This window comes from Microcaecilia unicolor, chromosome 1 (genome assembly GCF_901765095.1).
Source record: "Microcaecilia unicolor chromosome 1, aMicUni1.1, whole genome shotgun sequence".
Taxonomy (NCBI): domain Eukaryota; kingdom Metazoa; phylum Chordata; class Amphibia; order Gymnophiona; family Siphonopidae; genus Microcaecilia; species Microcaecilia unicolor.
In genome coordinates, this window is record NC_044031.1 from 548,843,456 (window position 1) to 548,866,085 (window position 22,630).

Sequence of the window (22,630 nt, forward strand, 5' to 3'; positions counted from 1 at the left end):
AGTTTTCTTTTTCAGTAACTGCTATTCATTATAGAAAGGGTGGTTTGCATTTACCAGGCTGATGGCAACTCTTGCAACTGAACTGTTTGAACATTCCCTCATATATTCCCGCCAATAGCTAGATAATTAAAGAATGGCTTAAATTAGTGTGAGGTCTTTCTTGTTCTTGCCTGGCAATCCTTTTTTAATCTCTGTGGTAGGTGTCTAATTGTTATTAGTTTCAGTAACTTCTGTTTGAAATTAGGCAAAACCCTGTGTTAATATAAGGAAAACTCAGCTAGAGGTAGTTCATTTTATTTGTCATAAAAAGCAATTCTTTGTGTTAATGAATTCTGCTATGAGTCCAAGTAATCTCGGATATGCTCATAAACTTGTTTGTTACTGTTTTCCTAGAAAACAAAATTAATATTAAGAAAACACTTTTTTTTCTATTTGAATAGGATAATTCTGATCTTTTGCCACCATCTAAGGAGATGTTCCTTTGGAAGCAGAGGATAATGTTAAATCTATTTATGCTTTTAAAGAGTCTATCACTTTCATGCATGATGTTTTACTGTCTCTCGCCCCTTCTTCCACTATAAGCAGTAACAGATTTGTATTCCAGACCACCACATAGGTATCTGGATAATTGTGTTCCCCCTCTCTATATTTACAAAGATGCATGGGCTAAATCAAAAATGCCGCCTGCCTAAAGATGTAAAACAAGTAATTCATACAGCAGGTCAGCTATCCATAGACACATGTCTACTTTTTCTGTTGTTGGATGCCTCACCATACATACTTAAAAACCTAGAAAGTGATAGCAGATAGTATGGATGGACAGACTGGCTAGGCCATGGGTGGGTACTCCAGTCCTTGAGGGTCACAACCCAGTTGGATTTTCAAGATTTCCATAATGAATATTCCTGAGATCTGTATTTGCATACAATGGAGAGGGTGGTGGATGCTTGGAATGCCCTCCCGCGGGAGGTGGTGGAGATGAAAACGGTAACGGAATTCAAACATGCGTGGGATATGCATAAAGGAATCCTGTGCAGTAGGAATGGATCCTCAGAAGCTTAGCCGAAATTGGGTGGCGGAGCAGGTGGGGGAAGAGAGGTTGGTGGTTGGGAGGCGAGGATAGTGGAGGGTAGACTTATATGGTCTGTGCCAGAACCGGTGATGGGAGGCGGGACTGGTGGTTGGGAGGCGGGAAATACTGCTGGGCAGACTAGTACGGTCTGTGCCCTGAAAAAGGCAGGTACAAATCAAGGTAAGGTATACACATATGAGTGTTTATCTTGTTGGGCAGACTGGATGGACCATGCAGGTCTTTTTCTGCCGTCATCTACTATGTTACTATGGAGGCACTATATTCAAATCAATCTCATGTATCTTTATTGTGGAAATCTTGAAAACCCAACTGGGATGTGGCCCTTGAGGACCATGGTTGCCCACCCCTGCCATATGGCATATTCAGTCTGCCCATCCATGCTATCTGTTCCTCTTCCTAAAATATCCCACATGTTTGCTCCATGTTTTATTTCATTCAGATGCATTCCTTGAATGAATGAATGAATGAATAGGTAACAAAGAATACCTGACAGTAAACGCAGCCTTAGGCTGGTGAAGTAGGAAGTACTGTAGCCAGGACCTGCCCACCAGAGGATGTATTATTCTCTCGCACTGAGGATATGTCTCCAATTACGGCCCACAGGGGAAAAGATAGGACCGCTGTTGTAGTTGGCTACTCAATCATTAGGCATGTAGATAGCTGGGTAGCTGGTGGACTTGAGGATCGCCTGGTGACTTGCCTGCCTGGTGCGAAGGTGGCGGACCTTACGCGGCACCTAGACAAGATTTTAGATAGTGCTGGGGAGGAACCGGCTGTCTTGGTACACGTGGGTACCAATGACGTAGGAAAATGTGAGAGAGAGGTTCTGGAAGCTAAATTTAGGCTTTTAGGAAGGAAGCTCAAATCCAGATCCTCTAGGGTAGCAGTTTCTGAAATACTACCTGTTCCACGCGCAGGGCCCAAGCGTCAGGCAGAGATCCGGAGTCCCAACGCATGGATGAGATGATGGTGTGGGGAAGAGGGTTTTGGATTTGTCAGGAACTGGTCAGCATTCTGGGGAAGGGAGAGCCTATTTCGATCTGATGGGCTTCACTTTAACCAAGGTGAGACCAGGCTGCTGGCATCAACTTTTATAAAGGAAATAGAGCAGCTTTTAAACTAGAAACGGGGGAAAGCCAAAAGTCGCTCAAAAGCGCATGGTTCAGGATAAGGTATCTTTTGAGGATATCACCCAGACAGGGAAGAAAAGGTTACTTGTAAGTAAGGATGTCAAAGAAATCATAGTAGATCAGATGGCCTTAAATATAATTAATAATGACCAGACAGAAGATAACATATTAATAATGTCATGTATTAGACGTAATATTAAACGGAACAACAAACATGCATTGAAATGTCTATACGCAAATGCCAGGAGCCTGAGACATAAGATGGGAGAGCTGGAGTACATTGCACACAATGAAAAATTGGATATTATTGGCATCTCTGAGACCTGGTGGAAGGAAGATAACCAATGGGACACAGTCATACCGGGCTACAAATTATATCATAGCGATAGGGTGGATAGGATTGGAGGAGGGGTAGCACTGTATGTAAATGAGAACCTTGACTCAGATAGGCTGCAAATATTGCAGGAGACAAAACCCCTATTTATTTATTTTAATTATTTATTGCACTTGTATCCCACATTTTCCCACCTATTTGCAGGCTCAATGTGGCTTACAGAGACCTGTTATGGCGTCACTATACAGGGTACATGTTACAACTGGAGTTACAATGAGATCAAGGGATGACAAGAAGAATTATTCAAGTGATTATAGAAAGAAGACATTCAGAGTAAGGGCGGAATGGAGGAGTGTTAAAGCTAGGTTATGAGTTCTCGTGGTAGGCCTTGTTGAAGAGATAGGCTTTTAGTGATTTGCGAAAGTTAGCTATTTCGTTAATTGTTTTCAAGTTATTAAAATCTTTGTGGATTGAAATTCCATGTGAAAAGGGGAAAAGGATGGCGATAGGAATGTACTACCGTCCGCCTGGTCAGGACGAGCGGACGGACGCAGCAATGTCAAAGGAAATTAGGGAAACGAATAAATTGGGCAATGTAATATTAATGGGTGATTTCAATTAAGAGAAAAATTACACTGGCTCCCACTTAAGGAACGCATCACGTTCAAAATATGTTCACTAGTTCACAAAATTATCCATGGAGACACACCAGCTTACATGTGAGACCTAATAGACCTACCACCTAGGAATGCCAAAAGATCATCCTGCAAATTCCTTGATCTGCACTTCCCCAGTTGCAAGGGAATGAAATATAAATTAATGCATGCGTCAAACTTCACCTACTTGAGCACACAGTTATGGAATGCACTGCTGAGCAACTTGAAATCGATACACGAAATAGCGAACTTCTGCGCACTACTGAAGACCCATCTCTTTGAAAGAACATACCAAAAAGATCAACCCAAGTGAATATGCACAACTCGCTTATTTAATTTTAGAACTGTCTCCTAAAATCTGCTTGTATACTACTACTTCGCTTTTCTTTTCATGATGACCAAGAACATGCAATACTAAATGTTTATTACTAACATTCTTCCACTACTCATGATGTATTGTAAGCCACTTTGAGCTTGCAAAGAGGTGGGATAAGGTGGGATACAAATGCAACAAATAAATAAATTATCCACATATAGACTGGGTTTTAATGTAACATTGGTACACACTAGGGAGGTGAAATTTCTTGATGACATCAAGCAGATCGTTGATGGATAAAAATGATTTTAATGATAAAATGATTTTAATGATAAATTAAAATATGCATATTTTAATTTATCATTAAAATCATTTTATCCATCAACGATCTGCTTTGTATATTTTCCATTTTGGAGTTTGCAGATCGTCTGCCCCTTTGTTTCCTTGGTTCAGGAGCCCACAAGAGAAGGAAAAATACTAAACTTAGTCATTACTGGAGCTCATGATCTGGTAGGGGGGGGGGGGGATAACAGTGATCATAATATGATCAGTTTTGATATTGGCATTGAAATAAGTGAATTTAGGAAATCAAATACACTAGCATTTAACTTTAGAAAAGGTGATTACGACAAAATGAGAAAAACGGTGAAAAAAAAGACTGAAAGGAGCAGCTCGCAGGGTAAAAAACTTGCATCAGGCATGGATGCTGTTTAAAAACACCACCCTGGAGGTACAGGACAAATATATTCCGCGTATTAGAAAAAGAGGAAAAAAGATCAAACGTCAGACGGCGTGGCTAAATAGTAAGGTAAAGGAAGTCATTAGAACCAGAAAGTGGAGAAGAGAACCGTCTGAAAGTAATAAGATGAAACATAAGGAATGCCAAGCCAAATGCAAAGCGGAGATAAGGAGGGCAAAAAAGAACTTTGAAAAAAAGTTAGCATTAGAAGCGAAAATGCATCGGTCTTCACCGAGGAGGATTTGGGAGGGACACCGGTGCCAGAAAGCATATTTGAACAGGCGAGTCGGAGAAACTAAACAAATTCTCTGTAAACTTGGAGGATGTAATGGGTCAGTTCTGCAAACTGAAGAGTAGTAAATCACCAGGACCTGATGGTATTCATCCCACAGTATTAATAGAACTGAAAAATGAACTTGTAGAGCTACTGTTAGTAATATGCAATCTATCCCTAAAATCGAGTGTGGTACCGGAAGACTGGAGGGTAGCCAATGTTATGCCGATTTTTAAAAAAGGTTCCAGAGGAGATCTGGGAAATTATAGACCGGTGAGTCTGACGTCGGTACCGGGCAAAATGGTAGAGGCTATTATTAAGAATAAAATTACAGAGCACATACAAAAACATGGGCTGATGAGACAAAGTCAGCATGGATTTAGTGAAGGGAAGTCTTGCCTCGCCAATCTACTCCATTTTTTTGAGGGGGTGGACAAACATGTGGACAATGGGGAGCTGGTGGATATTGTGTATCTGGATTTTCAAAAGGCGTTTGACAAAGTGCCTCATGAAAGACTCCTGAGGAAACTGGAGAGTCATGGGATCGGAGGTAGGGTATTACTATGGATTAAGAACTGGTTCAAAGATAGGAAGCAAAAAGTAGGGTTGAATGGTCAGTATTCTCAGTGGAGAAGGGTAGTTAGTGGGGTCCCACAGGGGGTCTGTGCTGGGACCGCTGGTTTTTAACATATTTATAAATGACCTAGAGATGGGAGTAACTAGTGAGGTCATTAAATTCGCAGATGACACAAAGTTATTCAGGGTCGTTAAGTCGCAGGAAGAGTGTGAAAGATTACAGGAGGACCTCGCGAGACTGGGGGATTTGGGCTTCCAAGCGGCAGATGAAGTTCAGTGTTGACAAGTGCAAAGTGATGCATGTGGGTAAGAGGAACCCGAATTACAGCTGTGTCATGCAAGGTTCTGCGTTAGGAGTCACGGACCTAGAAAGGGATCTGGGAGTCATTGATAAGACGTTAAAAACATCTGCTCAGTGTGCTGCGGCGGCTAAGAAAGCGCACAGATGTTGAGTATTATTAGGAAAGGGATGGAAAACAAACACGAGGATGTTATAATGCCATTGTATCGCTCCATGGTGCGACTGCACCTCGAGTATTGTGTCCAATTCTGGTCTCCGCATCTCAAAAAAAGACATAAAGGAATTAGAGAAGGTGCAGAGAAGGGTGATGAAAATGATAAAGGGAATGGAACGACTTCCCTATGAGGAAAGGCTGAGAAGGTTAGGGCTCTTCAGCTTGGAGAAAAGGCGGCTGAGGGTGATATGATAGAAGTCTACAAGATAATGAGTGGAGTAGAGCAGACAGATGTGAAGCATTTGTTTACACTTTCAAACAACAACAAAACCAGGGGACACAAGATGAAGCTAGAATATGGTAGATTTAAAAGAAATAGGAGAAAGTTTTTTTTTACTCAGCGTGTAGTTAGACTCTGGAAGTCGTTGCCGGAGAATGTAGTGACAGCAGCTGGCCTTACGGAATTTAAAGGGGGTTTGGACAGATTCCTGAGGGAAAAGTCCATTGAACGTTATTAATTTTTTTTTGTTTTGGGTTTTGCCAGGTTCTTGAAGCCTGGATTGGCTGCTGTCGGAGACAGGATGCTGGGCTTGATGGACCCTTGGTCTTTTCCCAGTATGGCGGTGCTTATGTACTTTATGTACATGTCTCCACCACCTCCACTGAGAGGTCATTCTACACATCCACAACCCTTTCGTTAGATTATCCCCTTTTAACTTAATCTTATGTCCTTTCATTCCAAAATTTACTTTCAGTTGAAAGAGACTCGCCTCCTGTGAATTTATGCCACAGAGATATGTAAATGTCTCTATCATATCTCCAAAGTATACATATTAAGGTCTATAACTCTGTTCACATTTGCTTTATGATAAAGATCGCTGACCATTTTAGTAGCCACTTTCTGGACTTACTCCATCCTGTTTATAACTTTTAGAAGATACTGGATGAATACCATAAGGCTCAATCAAGATACATAGTTAAAAGGTATATACATGGGAAACCCCTTTATTTCCTTAGATTGACCAAATGCCAGATAGAACTTACTGGCTGGATTAAGATCTCCTAAAATGGATTTCTAGAGTTTCCTCAAGATGATTTTCCCCCTAGTCACAGCTGATAGGAAGTTCTAGAGTATAATTCTGGAGGGGGATAAAGTCAGTTGCTGTATTTCACCTCAATATCTATCAAAGTTCTGAGCAGAAAATGTTGGTTGCTAGGTTGCTTCATTTGAATATATAGAAATAAGGGTCAAACAATAAGCTGGGTACTGTGCTGTTGTTGCACTGAGTGTTAAACAGAGGATAATTTTTAAAAGCTAGTATGCAGATTCCTGCTGAATGTACATAGCATGCATATGCAAAGGGGGTATACACATGGGTGGTACTTGGGCAGAGCATGATCAGGACTCAAATCTATTATGCATGTAGCTTACAGAATAACATGACTTACATGGATATCTGCAAAATTTAGGCACTAACACTTACACCAACTCTTTGGCTGATGTGAGTGCTTCCACCTAAATGTTAAAGCACATATATAGCTGGTTACATTAGTATTCTATAAAGAAAAGTAGATGCCTACTTGCTTTTATAGAATAGGCTCCTATCACACCCCCCAAATTGTATTGGCAGGCCAGTATAAAGGTTTTTAACTGCAGGTTGTTTGTTAAGCCTTATTTCTAGATGTCTAAGTTTTGAAACAATTAGTATAAGTTTGCTTTAAGTTCATTGATAGTGAAAGTTTAAAAAGGATTTAGAGCATTATTGGATTTTTCTTTTCCTTTTTAAGCTGTTGCTTGGCAAAGTTCGTTACTTAGTCACTTAACCACCTTTTAAGTGTTTTACCAGCTGGACAGTCTGTTTTTCTGGAATGGAGTAGTGATGGATTAGGCTCTGTGTAAGTAAAATAACCTAGTGATATGGCTAATTAAACATTAGCTGCTGCAATTAAAAAAGCATAATTAAAGCAACTGCAGCTATTCATATCAGTGTTCCAAGTACTGTATTTGATACCCTGTGAACTTGACTTCTTTGGATCTTAGTTGAGTATCACTAAGTACAAATGCTTTTACCACCCTTGCTTCTTGATCAGTTTCTTTCCCTGTAGGAAGAAATACTGTGCAACGTTTGTACTTTTGTAAACAGAAGCAAAACTATGTGCAAGTGTACTGGATGTCTGCAAATCATGATATTTTATAAGTTAAATCATGTTGAAGTAAAATGCATTTTATATAAAATTCCAACGCTTCTGCCTATTCATAGCAGAACAAACTTTGAGACTTTTCATCACACCAAAAAGTCAAATGAAATGAACCCTGCTTTATGTCAAATTTAGATTGACAACAGTGTGCTCTTAAATCTGTTCTGCCCACATTAGAAACTAGCTTCAGAATCTGGATATGTCCCGAGGCTGAAACTTTTTATAAATATCAGGATTTCATTTTTTTTGTCAGTGGAATATGGTAACCAGCTGTGGGTCTGCTTATAGATTGTGTTTGCATTTTTCTCTGGGCTTGTTTTATACAGTATAAGGCATTCTGTTGTCATACAAATTTCATGATTAATGCTTATTTACGAAACCTTGTGTAAATATCTTAGAACTGAGTCAAACAATGTGCAAGTTAAACAGTATGTTCTCTGAATACTGGAATGGCATATCCCAGGAGATTTGCTTAGAGTTAGATAGAACATTTTTGTTTAATATATAAATCAGTTTTATACACAGCACTCTTATTATTCTTAAGAGGAATTATTATTACTAATTTTGATGAGCTTATCTATTTAATATGCAGAATTATAACAGTAGAATTATAAACTAGGTGGGGTATGGGTGGGAGGGGGTAATACAAGCAGAAATAGTACACCCTACTTTTCTGGTATTTGTACTTTTTAAATTGCTTTCAAGTAAGTTAACTAGACAATTAATATGATCTAAAGTCAACAGCTAGATTTCATTTATGAAAATCGGTCTAGAAATTGCACAGCCTAGAAATTAGAAACCCTGTATTCTTCTCATTTACTTAAGGACCCTTGCAGAAAATACATAAGACAAAAATATTATTTTAATTAATTCATTGTTCTGCAGTGTCTTATTACTACAGTGAAATCATTTAAATGGAAAGAAGCAGGATGAAAAACTACCTAGTAGCTGACCATATTTTATACCAAAAGAAAAAGCAGAAAAACCAGGTACAAGTGAATAGGCATGCTTTTATTTGCCGCAAATTGTGGAGGAGTGGCCTAGTGGTTAGGGTGGTGGACTCTGGTCCTGGGGAACTGAGGAACTGAGTTTGATTCCCACACAGGCAGCTCCTTGTGACTCTGGGCAAGTCACTTAACCCTCCATTGCCCCAGGTACAAATAAGTACCTGTATATGTAAGCCACATTGAGCCTGCCATGAGTGGGAAAGCGCGGGGTACAAATGTAACAAAAAATTAAATTAAAGCAAAATATAAGTGTTCTTTCACTTTGAGAATTGATACAAAGCTGGCTGGTAAAAGCATGCTTGATCTTTGTCCCTTTACATCTATTAAAAGTGACTAGGACACCCTTATAATAAAGACCTATGTCAACCAACAACAGAAATTAAAGAGGCCTGTGGATCATATATCTCTTTGTCAAAATGTGCACGCTCACATCAGGGCTGTAGCCAGACCTGAAGGTGGGAGGAGACCAGAGCCCAAGGTGGGGGAGCACATTTTGGTTGCCCCCTCTGCCACTTCCCCTCTGCCACCCACTGCCACTGCTGTAACATCTTGGCTGGTGGGGGTCCCCAACCCCCGCCAGCTGAAGACTTCTTCCAGTTCCGGTCTCTGGCGCCACTGCATTGCCTGCCCTGCTCTCTCTTCCCCTCACGTCCAGCACGCTCCTTTTAGTGCTCAATTTCACTAAAAGGAGCGTGTAGTATTGCACTCTGTGTTGTCATGGCCTTTACTGCTATTATTACTTTTGCTGCTTGAGTAGTGAGGAGCATGGAGCTGCAGGGGGGTAGATACAGAAGTAAGATGAGTATTGCCTAGAAAGGCTACAGAAATATGATATAAAGCAGGTGGGATACATAACTATATAAGTACATAAGTATTGCCATACTGGGACAGACCAAAGGTCTGTCAAACCCAGCATCCTGTTTCCAACAGTGGCCAATCCAGGTCACAAATATCTGGCAAGATCCCCCCAAAAAGTACAAAACATTTTATGTTGCTTATCCAAGAAATGGTAGATTTTCCCCAAGTCCAATTTAATAATGGTCTATGGACTTTTCCTTTAGGAAGCCGTCCAAACCTTTTTAAAACTCTGCTAAGCTAACCGCCTTTACCACATTTTCTGGCAACAAATTCTAGAGTTGAATTACACGTTGAGTGAAGAAAAAGTTCTCCTATTCGTTTTAAATTTACTACTTTGTAGCTTCATTGCATGCCCCCTAGTCCTAGTTCTTTGGAAAGAGTAAACCAACGATTCACATCTACCCGTTCCACTCCACTCATTATTTTATAGACTGTAACCAGGTATCTCTCTTGTGCAGGAGATAGAACAATCTCCTCTAACCACAGGCTCCCGGTACAGTGAAGAAATAGATGTCCACCAGTAACTTCAATCTTAAGGACTTTTATTCCATGCAGGTTTCTAGTACACAGTTCCAACAGCAGCATAGCACATACCAGGATTCAATACAGGCTTACAGGCTCCAGTCTGGGCTCTTTATCCAGTGCACAATAAACAGTAATTCAATTCCCAAGACAAACAGTTCTTTCAGTTCATCATCACAGTTCAGTCACCAAGCAGCAGTCTCTACCTTCTATCCTCTTTACCTTCAGGAGAGTTCAATATTCTAGGGACTCCTTCTACCCAAGGGTTTTCCCCTGCATCAGCTTCTCAGTGAATTCAATACTTTTGGGACTTCCTCTCACCCAAGGAATCTCAGCCTGCTTCAGTACTTTAGGGACCTCCCTGCCCAAGGGTTTTCATCCTGTAACTGCTTCTCTCCTTCAGCTCCTCTTTCCTGAACTGAACTCCACTCCTGGGACTCCTTCCCACCTGCCTAATCAATCCCTGGCTTCAGCTACTACAACCAATCATTCTTCTTCCATTAGCTTCCTCACACCCAAACCAGCTGAGTTAAGCATTAGACTAATGAGACCAATGATGAGCTCCTGCACACAGGGTTTCCCAACTCTCTTTCCGCTAGTGGCAGCCACTCTACACAACCTGCCAGCTTACACCCATGTCTTCCCCGATTGCAGCTAGGAGTCCAGTCCGGGTTCTTCATCTCACCCTCTGGCTCCTTGCCTGCAATGCCTTCTGGGACTTGTATTTCAGACTGAAACTGCCTTAACCCAACTATCCTGGAGGTGACTTTATCACAAGACCTCTATCATATCTCCCCTCAGCCATCTTTTCTCCAAGCTGAAGAGCCCTAGCCGCTTTAGATTTTCCTCATAGGGAAGTCGCCCCATCCCCTTTATCATTTTCGTCACCCTTCTCTGCACCTTTTCTAGTTCCACTATATCTTTTTTGAGATACGGCGACCAGAATTGAACACAATATTTGCGGTTAGGTCGCACCATGGAGCGATACAAGGGCATTATAACGTCCTCATTTTTGTTTTCTATTTCTTTCCTAATAATACCTAACATTCTATTTGCTTTCTTAGCTGCCACAGCACACTGAGCAGAAGGTTTCAATGTATCATCAACGACAACACCTAGATCCCTTTCTTGGTCGGTGACTCCTAACGTGGAACCTTGCATGACGTAGTTATAATTCGGGTTCCTCTTTCCCACATGCATCACTTTGCACTTGCTCACATTAAATGTCATCTGCCATTTAGACGTCCAGTCTCCCATTCTCGTAAGGTAATTTTTCACAATCCTCCCACGATTTAACAACTTTGAATAACTTTGTGTCGTCAGCAAATTTAATTACCTCACTAGTTACCCCCCAAATCTAGGTCATTTATAAAATATGTTAAAAATCAGAGGTCCCAGCACAGACCCCTGGGGAACCCCACTAACTACCCTTCTCCATTGAGAATACTGGTCATTTAACCCTACTCTCTGTTTTCTATCTTTTAACCAGTTTTTAATCCACAATAGGACACTACCTCCTATCCCATGATTCTCCAATTTCCTCTGGAGTCTTTCATGAGGTACTTTGTCAATCACCTTCTGAAAATCCAGATACACAATTTCAACCAACTCACCTTTATCCACATGTTTGTTCACCCCTTCAAAGAAATGTAATAGATTGGTTAGGCAAGATTTCCCTTCACTAAATCCATGTTGGCTTTGTCTCATTAATGAATGCTTTTGAATATGCTCTGTAATTTTGTTCTTTATAATAGTCTCTACCATTTTGCCCGGTACCGATGTAAGGCTCACCGGTCTATAATTTCCCAGATCTCCCCTGGAACCTTTTTTAAAAATCAGCGTTACATTGGCCACCCTCCAATCTTCCGGTACCATGCTCGATTTTAAGGATAAATTACATGCTAACAAAAGTTCTGCAAGTTCATTTTTCAGTTCTATCAGTACTCTGGGATGAATGCCATCTAGTCCAGGAGATTTGCTACTCTTCAAGTTGTCAAATTTCCCCATTACATCCTCTAGGTCTGTAGAGAATTTATTCAGTTTCTCTGATTCGTCATCTTCGAATACCATTTCTGGCACCGGTATCTCTCCCAAATCTTCCTTGGTGAAGACTGAAGCAAAGATTTCATTTTATCTCTCCGCTATGGCTTTGTCTTCCTTGATCGCCCCTTTTATCCCTCGGTCATTTAGCGGTCCAATCGATTCTTTTGCCGGCTTCCTGCTTTTAATATGCCTAAAAAAGTTTTACTATGTGTTTTTGCCTCCAACGCAATCTTTTTTTCAGAGTCCCTCTTTGCATTCCTTACAGGGAAAGATGGAAGGTTTGAAGGGTTAGGAGCTGCTGGGGAGTTTTTCAGCCCATCTTCTTATTTATCACAGGGCCCTTTGCAGTGACTCCTAGGTCCACCCAAAACCACTCAGGCATCCTGCTACCCAGTGCTCCATTCAGCCATTTCACAGATGTTGTAGAGATTTGCAGCCCAGCCATATATGCCTTGCAGTGTCCTCTGGGATGGCTCCCAAGTTCAGCCTGAAGCACTGGCTTTGCTACCTTATGATCCATCCAACCGCTTGTCCAATAAAAGCTCCGCAGGTTTTAGTTTCCCTTCGTCAGTTTTCTACAGTTCTACAACTCATTTCTTGATACTCTCTCCAGTTTTATTCCCTATCTCAAACTTCTACATACTTGAGAACCATACTGCACATTTTCTTCGTCCGTCACCTCACCCGCCACTTTGTTTTTTACCCTTTTCTCAGAACTTGAGCTTTAATTTTCTTCATTTCATTCATACCACCGATACAATAAACAAGCAACAGATTGGCTTAATGCTCAGTTCATCAATAACAAATTCAAAAATAAGTCAATCAAAATACTTCTCATGTTTTCAAAAAATGTTTTTTCTCTGACTTATTTTTTATTTTATATTTTCAAATGGAGATAAAAAAAAACCTTAGTAGCTACAAACTACACTGAATAACAGTGTTTTCTGTCTGCTTTACAAATTTTTGTTTCATTGATCAAAAACCTCCATATTTTGAATTAATTCTCTAGAATTAATTTTTCTTTTATATTCATAATATTGTGTTGCCAGAATTTTTCAACATAGAGCCATATTGAACAAATAACAGTTTTTGAGGACGAGCAAAAGTGATAAATGTCTAAATGTAATGGTGTCATGAGCTCTTGTACCTGTTTTCACCTTTCTATATCAATCAATGCAGTGCTCTAAAACATCAAAAATGAAATCAATCACAGAAACATTCAAAATTTGCAATATTTCTGGCCCTGTTTACTTATTTTTTAAATCTCTCTCTATTAGGCATAACCAGAACATTCCAATAAAAACAGATCAGCAAATGGTTGCAAACAAGGGCACACAGTTGTTTATCTTTGTGCCAACAGTACTGAATAACCAGACACACAACAAATCAGAAGTACAGTCTCCCATAGATACTTCTGCTCTACCTTAAACAATTTTACAATTATAATTTTAAAAACTGTACCTATCCCCCTCCCCTAAAAAAACATCCCTCACTACCCAAATCAGCAAAATTTTACAAAATAATATAACAATACAAACAATGTAGCGCATATACACCTAATCATATAACAAGAAGTACAATATAGTTGATTGGTAGCAGTCAATTAGTCACCACGAAGTGAACATCAGAACTCAAATTTCAACTATAATAAATCCTATAAGGAATTCTACAAGACTTAACTATTGAGTAGTAGACTGTTCTCTATATGGGAGGATGTGCCAGTAGTGTTCCCAAACTGCTTGGAAAGCATTCCCTCCAGTGGAGTTTCCATTGCCCACTGACTTGTGCTCTAAAAATGCTAATTCCATTATGTTCCAAGGATCAGTCCAGACAAATGGGTTGTGACCTTCCTCCAGCAGGTGGAGATAGAGAACTAATGAGTTGTGTATCATAAGCTCCTGTGCTTAGCAACCAAGGTGGGATAGCAGCTCCTTTGCGCTGTAGTGACTTCTGTTTGGCCTGTCCTGCTTTCAGGTTCAGTTGAGTTTGGGGTTGAGAATATCCTGTGTCTCAGATGTAAACCTAGTGATCTAGGTCCCTCCCTGCTCCACCATTGCCACTTTCTACCTCTTTACCTCAGTCTTCCCTTCTCTTTTTCTCCTGCTTCTATCTAAAAAAAAAAAGCAGTCACTGCGGTTCTTTTTGAGAGTGCTTAACTGTGGGAAGATTGTGGGGCTTCAGTGCCTTGGAAGTCAAGAGACTGACTGTTTTCTGTGAATATATTATTCTCTATGTCTGAGCCTATTAAGTCTTGTGCACGCTCTGGGGGTAAGCTCTCAGCTACTGGTTCCTGCACACTTTGGTTTACTTCTGTGGATTACATTCTGAGGGGTAGATCTGCTCCCGTGCACATCAAGGCTTATTCTACCAGGTCTTTGGCAAATTCTTTGGCAAAGTCTAGGGCAATTTTGTTGGCATATATGTATCTAAGTACACGAGTGTTGCCATACTGAGACAGACTGAAAGTAATCCCTTTTTTAAAACCAATCTTTAAGTTACCAAGCTCAGAGAAAAATAATGTCACTTACCCACAGAAATGATATCCCTCTCTTTCCCCTCCTTTATAGTGGCACCATTCCCTGTGTCAGTACGAGCTCACCAAACTGATTAGAGGAGGGGGAGTCCCTAGAATAGGAATTTTCAAAATTTGTCTTTGAGCACATATACAGCTTTTCTTTTCAGGGTAACCAACCTATGCAAATTAGCCTCGAAACAATCCAGTGTAAGTTGAAATTTTTCAAGTGATCTCTAATGAGTAGCCTAAAGCTAATAATACTGACATCGATCAAGATGATGGGGTTCATTAATTGCAGTGGAGCCTTCATACCAGGGGCGTAGCCAGACTTCGGCGGGAGGGGGGTCCACAGCCTGAGGTGAGGGGGCACATTTTAGCCCCCTTCCCGGCGCCGCCGACCCCCCCCCCCCACCATTGCCACCCCCCCCCCCCCGCCATTGCCGCCGCCACCACCAACTTTGCCCCCCCCCCTGCTGACGACCCTCTCGACCCCCCCTCCCACTGCCAACCTGCTGTCGCCTTCCTTTGCTGGCGGGGGACCCCATCCCCTGCCAGCCGAGGTCCTCTTCTTCTCGCAAAAGGCTTCCTTCTGTTTCTGACATGCTTCACGAAACAGAAGGAAGCCTTTTGCGAGAAGAATAGGACCTCGGCTGGCGGGGGTTGGGGTCCCCCGCCAGCAAAGGCAGGCGACGGCGATGGCGGGTTGGTGGCGGGAGGGGGGTTGAGAGGGTCGTCAGCAGGGGGGTCCAGGGCCAAAACTATGGGGGCCCAGGCCCCCTGGCCCCACGTAGCTACACCACTGCTTCATACACTCCTTCTACCGTGTTTCCCCGAAAATAGGACATCCCCCAAAAATAAGACCTACCCAGGTTTTGGTGCCCTTAGTAAATATAAGGCCTCCCCCGAAAGTAAGGCCTAGCAAAGTCTTATTTTCAGGGGATGTCTTATTTCGGGGAAACACGGTTGGTCCGCCCACCCTCCCTCCGTCGCTCCTGCAACTAACCCCCCACCCGAGGTCGCCCCCCCCACCCGAGATGGCCCCCCCACCCGAGATAGCCGCCCCCCCCCTCCATCGCTCCAAAACTAACCTGAAGCCTCCTTTCACTTGCCTTCCAGTTCGCATCACAGCAAGCAGCAGGGCAGGCCACTCCTTCCTTCCGTGTCCTGCCCTCGCCTGACGTAACATAACGTCAGGGGAGGGCGGGGCATGGAAGGAAGGAGAGGCCTGCCCTGCTGCTTGTTGCGACGCGAACTGGAAGGCAAGTGAAAGGAGGCTTCAGGTTAGTTCCGGAGCGACGGAGGGAGGGAGGCCCGGCGACTTCAGGTGGGGGGGGGCATCTTGGGTGGGGGGGGGGCCATCTCGGGTGGGGGGGTTAGTTGCAGGAGTGATGGAGGGAGGGTGGGCCAACCGTGTTTCCCTGGAATAAGACATCCCCTGAAAATAAGACCTAGCGCCGTTTTGGGAGCAAAAATTAATGTAAGACAGTGTCTTATATTCGGGGAAACACGGTATTTCCTCTTTGTCTAAGTTAAGGCATATTTACCCATGAAAATGTTAAGAACAGGTGCACTTTATACTGGCTTCTCTTTTTAACTTATGTGGGATCATAATTTCTTATTTGAATGTTAAGTATTTTCCTCTTTTTTTTTCCCTCCTGTGCAGGGGCGTAGCTAAGGGTGGCCTGGGTGGGCCCAGGCCCACCCAATCACAGCTCAGGCCCGCCCAGTTTTCCCTACTCCTCCAACCAATCAGTGCACAGCCTTTCAGTCTTGCCATGGCAGCGTATCCGACAGGAAAACAGCAGAATGCATGGGCATAGTTTGGGAGGCAATTGCCCCCCCCCCCCCCCCCCCCAAACGAACTGCAGCAGCATCCATCTCAGGCTCTCGGCATGTATGTACCCTGGCACCGTCTCCCCGCTTCAGCCGCAGACTGCAGTGATGCGGCCACCGTCACTCCCAGTCCCAAGCACCGCCAGCGCCAGCCTCCTCCTCCTGCACTACATGGCCCGGAGCCGCAGCTCCTCCTCCCCGGTCAACCCCGGATGTCTCCTCCTCTCATATCAAGGCGCTCAGTGCTCCCATCTTTCTCTTCTTCCAGCATCGCAGCACCCCGCATTGCTCCCCCCCTCTGGAGTCCTCCAATCCTCGAGCCGCCAGCAGCAACGAGAAAGCAGTACACACGCTGCTTTAGACCTGCCAAAGAAACCTTTCTCTCTGCTTCACCTTCCTGTTCCCGCGTAGGAGGGAAACTGTAGGAGAGAGAAAGGCTTCCGGAGTAGGTCTAAAGCAGCGTGTGTACTGCTTTCTCGTTGAAGCTGCTGGCGACTCGAGGGATTGGAAGACGTGGGGGGGGGGGTGCGATACCGGGCGCCACGGGGCTGGAAGGAGAGAGAACTCAAAGACTCCAGTGTGGTGGTGGTGGTGGTGGTGGTGGCGGCGGCGGCTGCGGGGGGGGGGGGGGTGGTGGTGCTGGAAGGAAAGCAAGAGAGAGAGAGACATGGGCGAGATCGGCTGGCGAAGGGTAAAAATAAAAATGAGACCACCTGGGGTGGGGGGTGGGAAGAGAGTAAGAGAGAGATAGAGGAGTACAAGATGGGACTAAGGGGTGTGAGAAGGGAGAGGGAGCAGAAGATAGATGGGACTAGTGGGAGAGAGTAGGAACAGCAGATGGATGCAACTAGGGGTATGGGAGAAGGGGAACAGAGAAGAAGATGAGTGGGACTTGGTGGGGGAGGCACTGGGAGAGGGAGCAGAAGATGGATGAGACTAGAGGGTGTGGGTGGAGGGAAGGAGAAGGAGCACTAGATGGATGTGACTAGGGGTATGGGGGAAAGGGGAACAGAGCAGAAGATGAGTGGGACTTGGTGATTGAATGGGAAAGGATGACGACAAGAGGAGAGACAAGAAATGGAAAAGCCAGCCTGGAAAAGAATTTAGAAGACTGACACATGGAAAGTGGAAGAGAGTAGGACTAACCCAATCAGAAAAATAAAGTGCTCAGACAACAAAGGTAGAAAAGAAAAAATATATTTTTATTTAATATTGTTTAAAGATTGAGATGTGCTTGCTTTGTGAAATGTACCTTTTTAAAAAATTTAAAATGTTTATTATTTTTTTTAGTTTTGTATTTTGCAGAGTACAGGAGAAAAAAAAAACATTTATGTTTCTCTGTTACCCATATTGCCCTGCTTGTAGAGACTGGCTTTCTTGGGTGGAGGGAAGGGGGGTCTCCATTTTAGTTTTTGTCTGAATGTTTTTTGTTTGTGTAATGTTGGTGGTGGGCTTCTGGGTGGGGATGGGCTCTTTACTGCCTAGGGGAAAAAAGGTATATTTAATCTTTTTTCCCTAGCCAGTGAAGAGCCCACCCCCACCCAGTAACCCACCAATAATGTTGGGGGTAGGCTCATTGCACAGGTTAAAAAAAAAACAAACTTTTTTTTTTTAATTTATGTTGGTGAGTTTTGGGGTAGGGATGGTCTCTGCAGTGCCCAGGTTTAAAATTAAAAAAAAGCCTTTATATTTAATGTAGGCAGGTTCCTGGATAGGGGTGATATTAAAAAACAAAAAGTTTTATATTTAATGCTGGTGTGCTTCAGGGTTGGGAGGGGGGTGCCAGACTATGGGGGATGGGTAGGGGATAGGACAGGACTGACGCTAGACTATAGGGAGGGGTGGGGATTAGGGTGGGGCTGATGCATAGCAATGGGATGGATGATGAGGAAGGGAAGGGCTCATGCTGGGCTATGGGTGGGTGGGGGGGTAGGGTAGAGAAGAGAAGGGCTGATGCCGGGCTACGGGGCTGGATGGAGGGGTAGAGAAGCAAAGTTTGAAGGATAATATCATTGCTGTAATTGTACTGTAGGATCCTGTCATGTATGTTGAGATGTTTGCCGTTATAGTAGACTTACACCTGGTCAAGGTTAAGATGTGGGATAATGTAACCATGTTTAAAAATATTGGTTTTTCCATATGTTGATGCAGAGCAGATGTTGGGCATACTACTTATTAATCCATCATCAAGTGCATTCTAATGCATTATTTTGTAGCAAGAAACATTACTCATACCTACATACACAGTGCCCACCCATATTAGCTCTGGGCCCGCCCAAAATGTTAGGTCTGGCTACGCCACTGCTCCTGTGTAAAATTGGGTTTTCTCAGTGGTGGACTTGAGCTGATTATTCAGTGTTACTGTTTTGACGTTTTTTTTTCCTTCTTGTATGTATTTTTTTTAATTGAACAGCGTTTCTATATAAGGATTACTGTTTGGTAATGTTTAAAAAATGTATTTTAAAAAACTGGTGTGCTTCTGTTTACTGTAGCAAAGGTTGGCCTGCTACTCAGAAGTTTTAATTTAGTCACAGGCAGGAAGAACTGTTTTTATAAATGATTTGATTAATTTTTCTTTGTCTCTAGGAAAACATTAAAAATTGTATCTATTTTATTCTAAGTGATTCTAAAAGATTTTGGTTATTGTTTTAGGTTCAATTATTATGTGAGCTGGCAGACACCATGAATAAAGTCTGGAAAAAAATTCAAAGAAGAGGCATTTTGTATCAGTCTTCCACCTTCTCTGAATCAATGTCTGGGCCAGGTGCTAGTTCTCCAGTTAGAAGTAGCATTGGTACAGCTCCACCAGATACCAGCACATGTAGTCCATCTGCTGACATTGGAACCACCACTGAAGTAAGTGTTTTTGAAAGATAACTGTTACATTTCATCCTTTATAGACTTGGTTTGGGTTGATTGGCAGTGTAACGCCAATTTTTTTAAAGGGTTCCAGAGGTGATCTAGGAAACTATAGATCAGTGATCCTGACGTCGATGCTAGGCAAAATGGTAGAAACTATTTTAAAGAAAAAAATTACAGAGTCTATACAAAGGCATGCATTAATGAGACAAAAAGGTGTATTTTCAAAGCACTTAGGCTTCCAAAGTTCCATAGTAACATATGGAATTTTGTAAGTGTAAGTGCTTTAAAAACGAGCCCCAAAGTCAACATGGATTTAGTCAGTGGAAATCTTGCCTTACCAGTTTACTACTTTTCTTTGAAGGGGTGAATAAACATATGAATTAAGGTAAGCCGGTCGATATTCTGTATCTGGATTTTCAAAAGACATTAGACAGAGTACATTATGAAAGACTCCTGAGGAAATTAGAAAGCCATGGGATAGGAAGTAATGTCCTATTGTGGATTAACATCGTGTTAAAACAGAGAGTAGGGTTAAATGGTCAATATTCTCAATAGAGAAGGGAAGATAGTGGGGTTCCCCAGGGGTCTGTGCTGGGACCACTGCTTTTTTTATTATTTATTTATTTATTTATCATTTTCAAAATAAACATTTACATAAAATAAATGTAGGTAAATCAGGAAAAATCTAAATGAAAATGTCATGTCCTTTACATCAAGGAACAGATTAAAAATTACATTGTTACTTAGTCCACAATATATTTGATCAAGATACAAGGAACTACAGATTCAAGAATTAACTCTTTAAACAAAATATTTGTGAGGACAGAGACCATTCCCTGCCAGCGGTTTCATCTTCCCTCTGGAGTGTCCAGATCTCTTTCGCCACCACTTTCTATGGCAATTATAAACTGCCTCAATTTTTCTAGGTCAAAAAATACATAGAATGCTGTATTTAAGGAAATAATACATCTACAAGCATATTTCAACTTGAAAGTGCCACCTAGAGAGAGAACCCGAGATCTAAGTCCTAGAAATTCTCTTCTCCTTCTCTGAGTAGTTTTACTAAGATCAGGAAAAATTTGTATCTTTGATCCCAGAAATTGGGCTGAAATATGTCTGAAGTAAAGTCTAAATACATGATTTCTATGAGACTCGAATGCAAAAGAGGCAAGCATAGTCGTACGTTCCGGACCACTGCTTTTTAACATATTTATAAATGATCTAGAGATGGTAATAACTAGTGAGACAATTCAATTTACTGATGGCACAAAGTTATTCAAAGGTGAAAAGTTGCAAGAGAACCCCTTTTGGGACTGGGAGACTGGGCATCCAAATGGCAGATGGCATTTAATGTGAGCAAGTGCAAAGTGATGCATTTGGGAAAGAGGAACCCAAACTATAGCTACATGATGCAAGGTTCTACATTAGGAGTCACCGACCAGGAAAAGGATCTAGGTATCATCTTTGATGATACGTTGAAACCTTCTGCGCAGTATGCAGTGGTGTTACGTCCCTCACCTGTTCGACGCTCCTCCCGGCTAAGTCATTCCGCAGCTCCGTCCAAAAGAAACAAGGTTCAGTCTTAGGAGGGTCTGTTTCAGTTTCCTAAGTCTGGCAGCTGTCATCCGGCTTGGAGCAAGAGCAGCAGCCATCTTGTCTAAACGAGAACAGGAAGGAACTCCATATCTGGTCTTTGGAGGATCTCCTATGGGGGCTGCCATGTTGGATTCACCTGAGTTTGGTTTGCTCTGATTGCTTCACTATTTAAAGCACTGCCTCCAGGCCTTCTTTGCTTCGGCCTCAATTGTTCTGAGGAGTTGCTGTCGGAGTGCTGTTCGCCGGCTATCTTCTGTTCCTGATGTCCTGTGTACCGGACTTTGGCTAGTTTCTTGGATTTCACTTGTTTGCTGCCTGCCTTGACCCTGGACTGATTTTTGACTATTCTTGCTTATTCAGAGTTCTGGTGCTGGACTGTGTCTGTTTCCTGCCATCCTGGTCAGCGGCTGTGCAACCCCACCAGTTCCAGAAGTCCTGGTGGCCACGTGCAGCTGAGAGCTCAACTCTCGGTGAATGGTGGTCGCTTCCCAGGTGAAGCTAGAGGTTGTCTGGCTGCCTGACCGAGTACGGCATCACTCCATCTCAGCCGTGCTCAGTCGGGGCACAGGGGCTCACTACTACCGGGTCATAACAAGTGGTGGCTAAGAAAGCAAATAGAATGCTAGGAATTATTAGGAAAGGAATGGAAAACAAAAATGAGAATGTTATAATGCCTTTGTACTGCTCCATGGTGTGACTGCACCTCGAATACTGTTTGCAATTCTGGTCATCACATCTCAAAAAATATAGCAGAATTAGAAAAGGTACATAGAATGGCAACAAAAATGATAAATGGGATGGGATGACTTTCCTATGAGGGAAAGGCGAAAGTGGCTTAAGCTGTTCAGCTTGGAGAAGAGATAGCTGAGGGAGAGACATAATAGATGTCTATAAAATACTGAGTGGAGTGGAATGGGTGGACGTGAATTGCTTTTTTACTCTTTCCAAAAATACTAGGAATTGGGAGCATGCAATGAAGCTACTAAGTAGTACATTTCGAACAAACCAGAGAAAATATGTCTTCATTCAACATGTAAATAAACTCTTGAATTTGTTGCCAGAGAATGTGGTGAAAGCGTAGTTTATCAGGTAAACAAGGTTTGGATAATTTCCTAAAAGAAAAGTCCATAAGCCATTATTAATATGGACTTGGGAAAATCCACTGCTTATTTCTAGGATAAACAGCATAAAATCTGTTTTACTGTTCTGGGATCTTGCCAGGTACTTATGACCTAGATTGTCCACTATTGGAAACAGGATGCTGGGCTTGATGGTTCTTTGATCTGCCCCAGTATGGCAAGCTTATGTTCTTATGACTAACATGAAACAGTGTGTCAGAAATGTTCACATTTAACAGCACTATAGAACAGTCATATAGAAATATGATAAATGTCAAGAATATTATTCCAGAAGTCTTGTGGGTCATCCAGGTGTTGTTTGATGAAGTTAGGAAGAGCAACAATGTTCGTTTTGGATTCATAGCAAGCCTACCATGAATACAAATTTCCCTGATGGTTGACACATATGCCTTCACATAAGTGAAGATTCCTGTAGATCTTTAGGGTTCTTGAGACTTCATAGACAATTTTCTGGGTTGTTATTAGGGTTATCTGGACAGGGCT

General features: G+C 42.3%; 1 protein-coding gene across 1 annotated transcript in view; it reads left to right on the forward strand.

Moving 5' to 3' along the window:
* Positions 1–22,630, forward strand: part of VPS13B (vacuolar protein sorting 13 homolog B) — a 1,674,799-nt gene that overhangs the window by 658,542 nt on the left and 993,627 nt on the right. Inside the window, 1 exon segment of the mRNA XM_030217225.1 lies at positions 19,203–19,406. Coding sequence (XP_030073085.1) covers positions 19,203–19,406 — 204 coding nt within the window.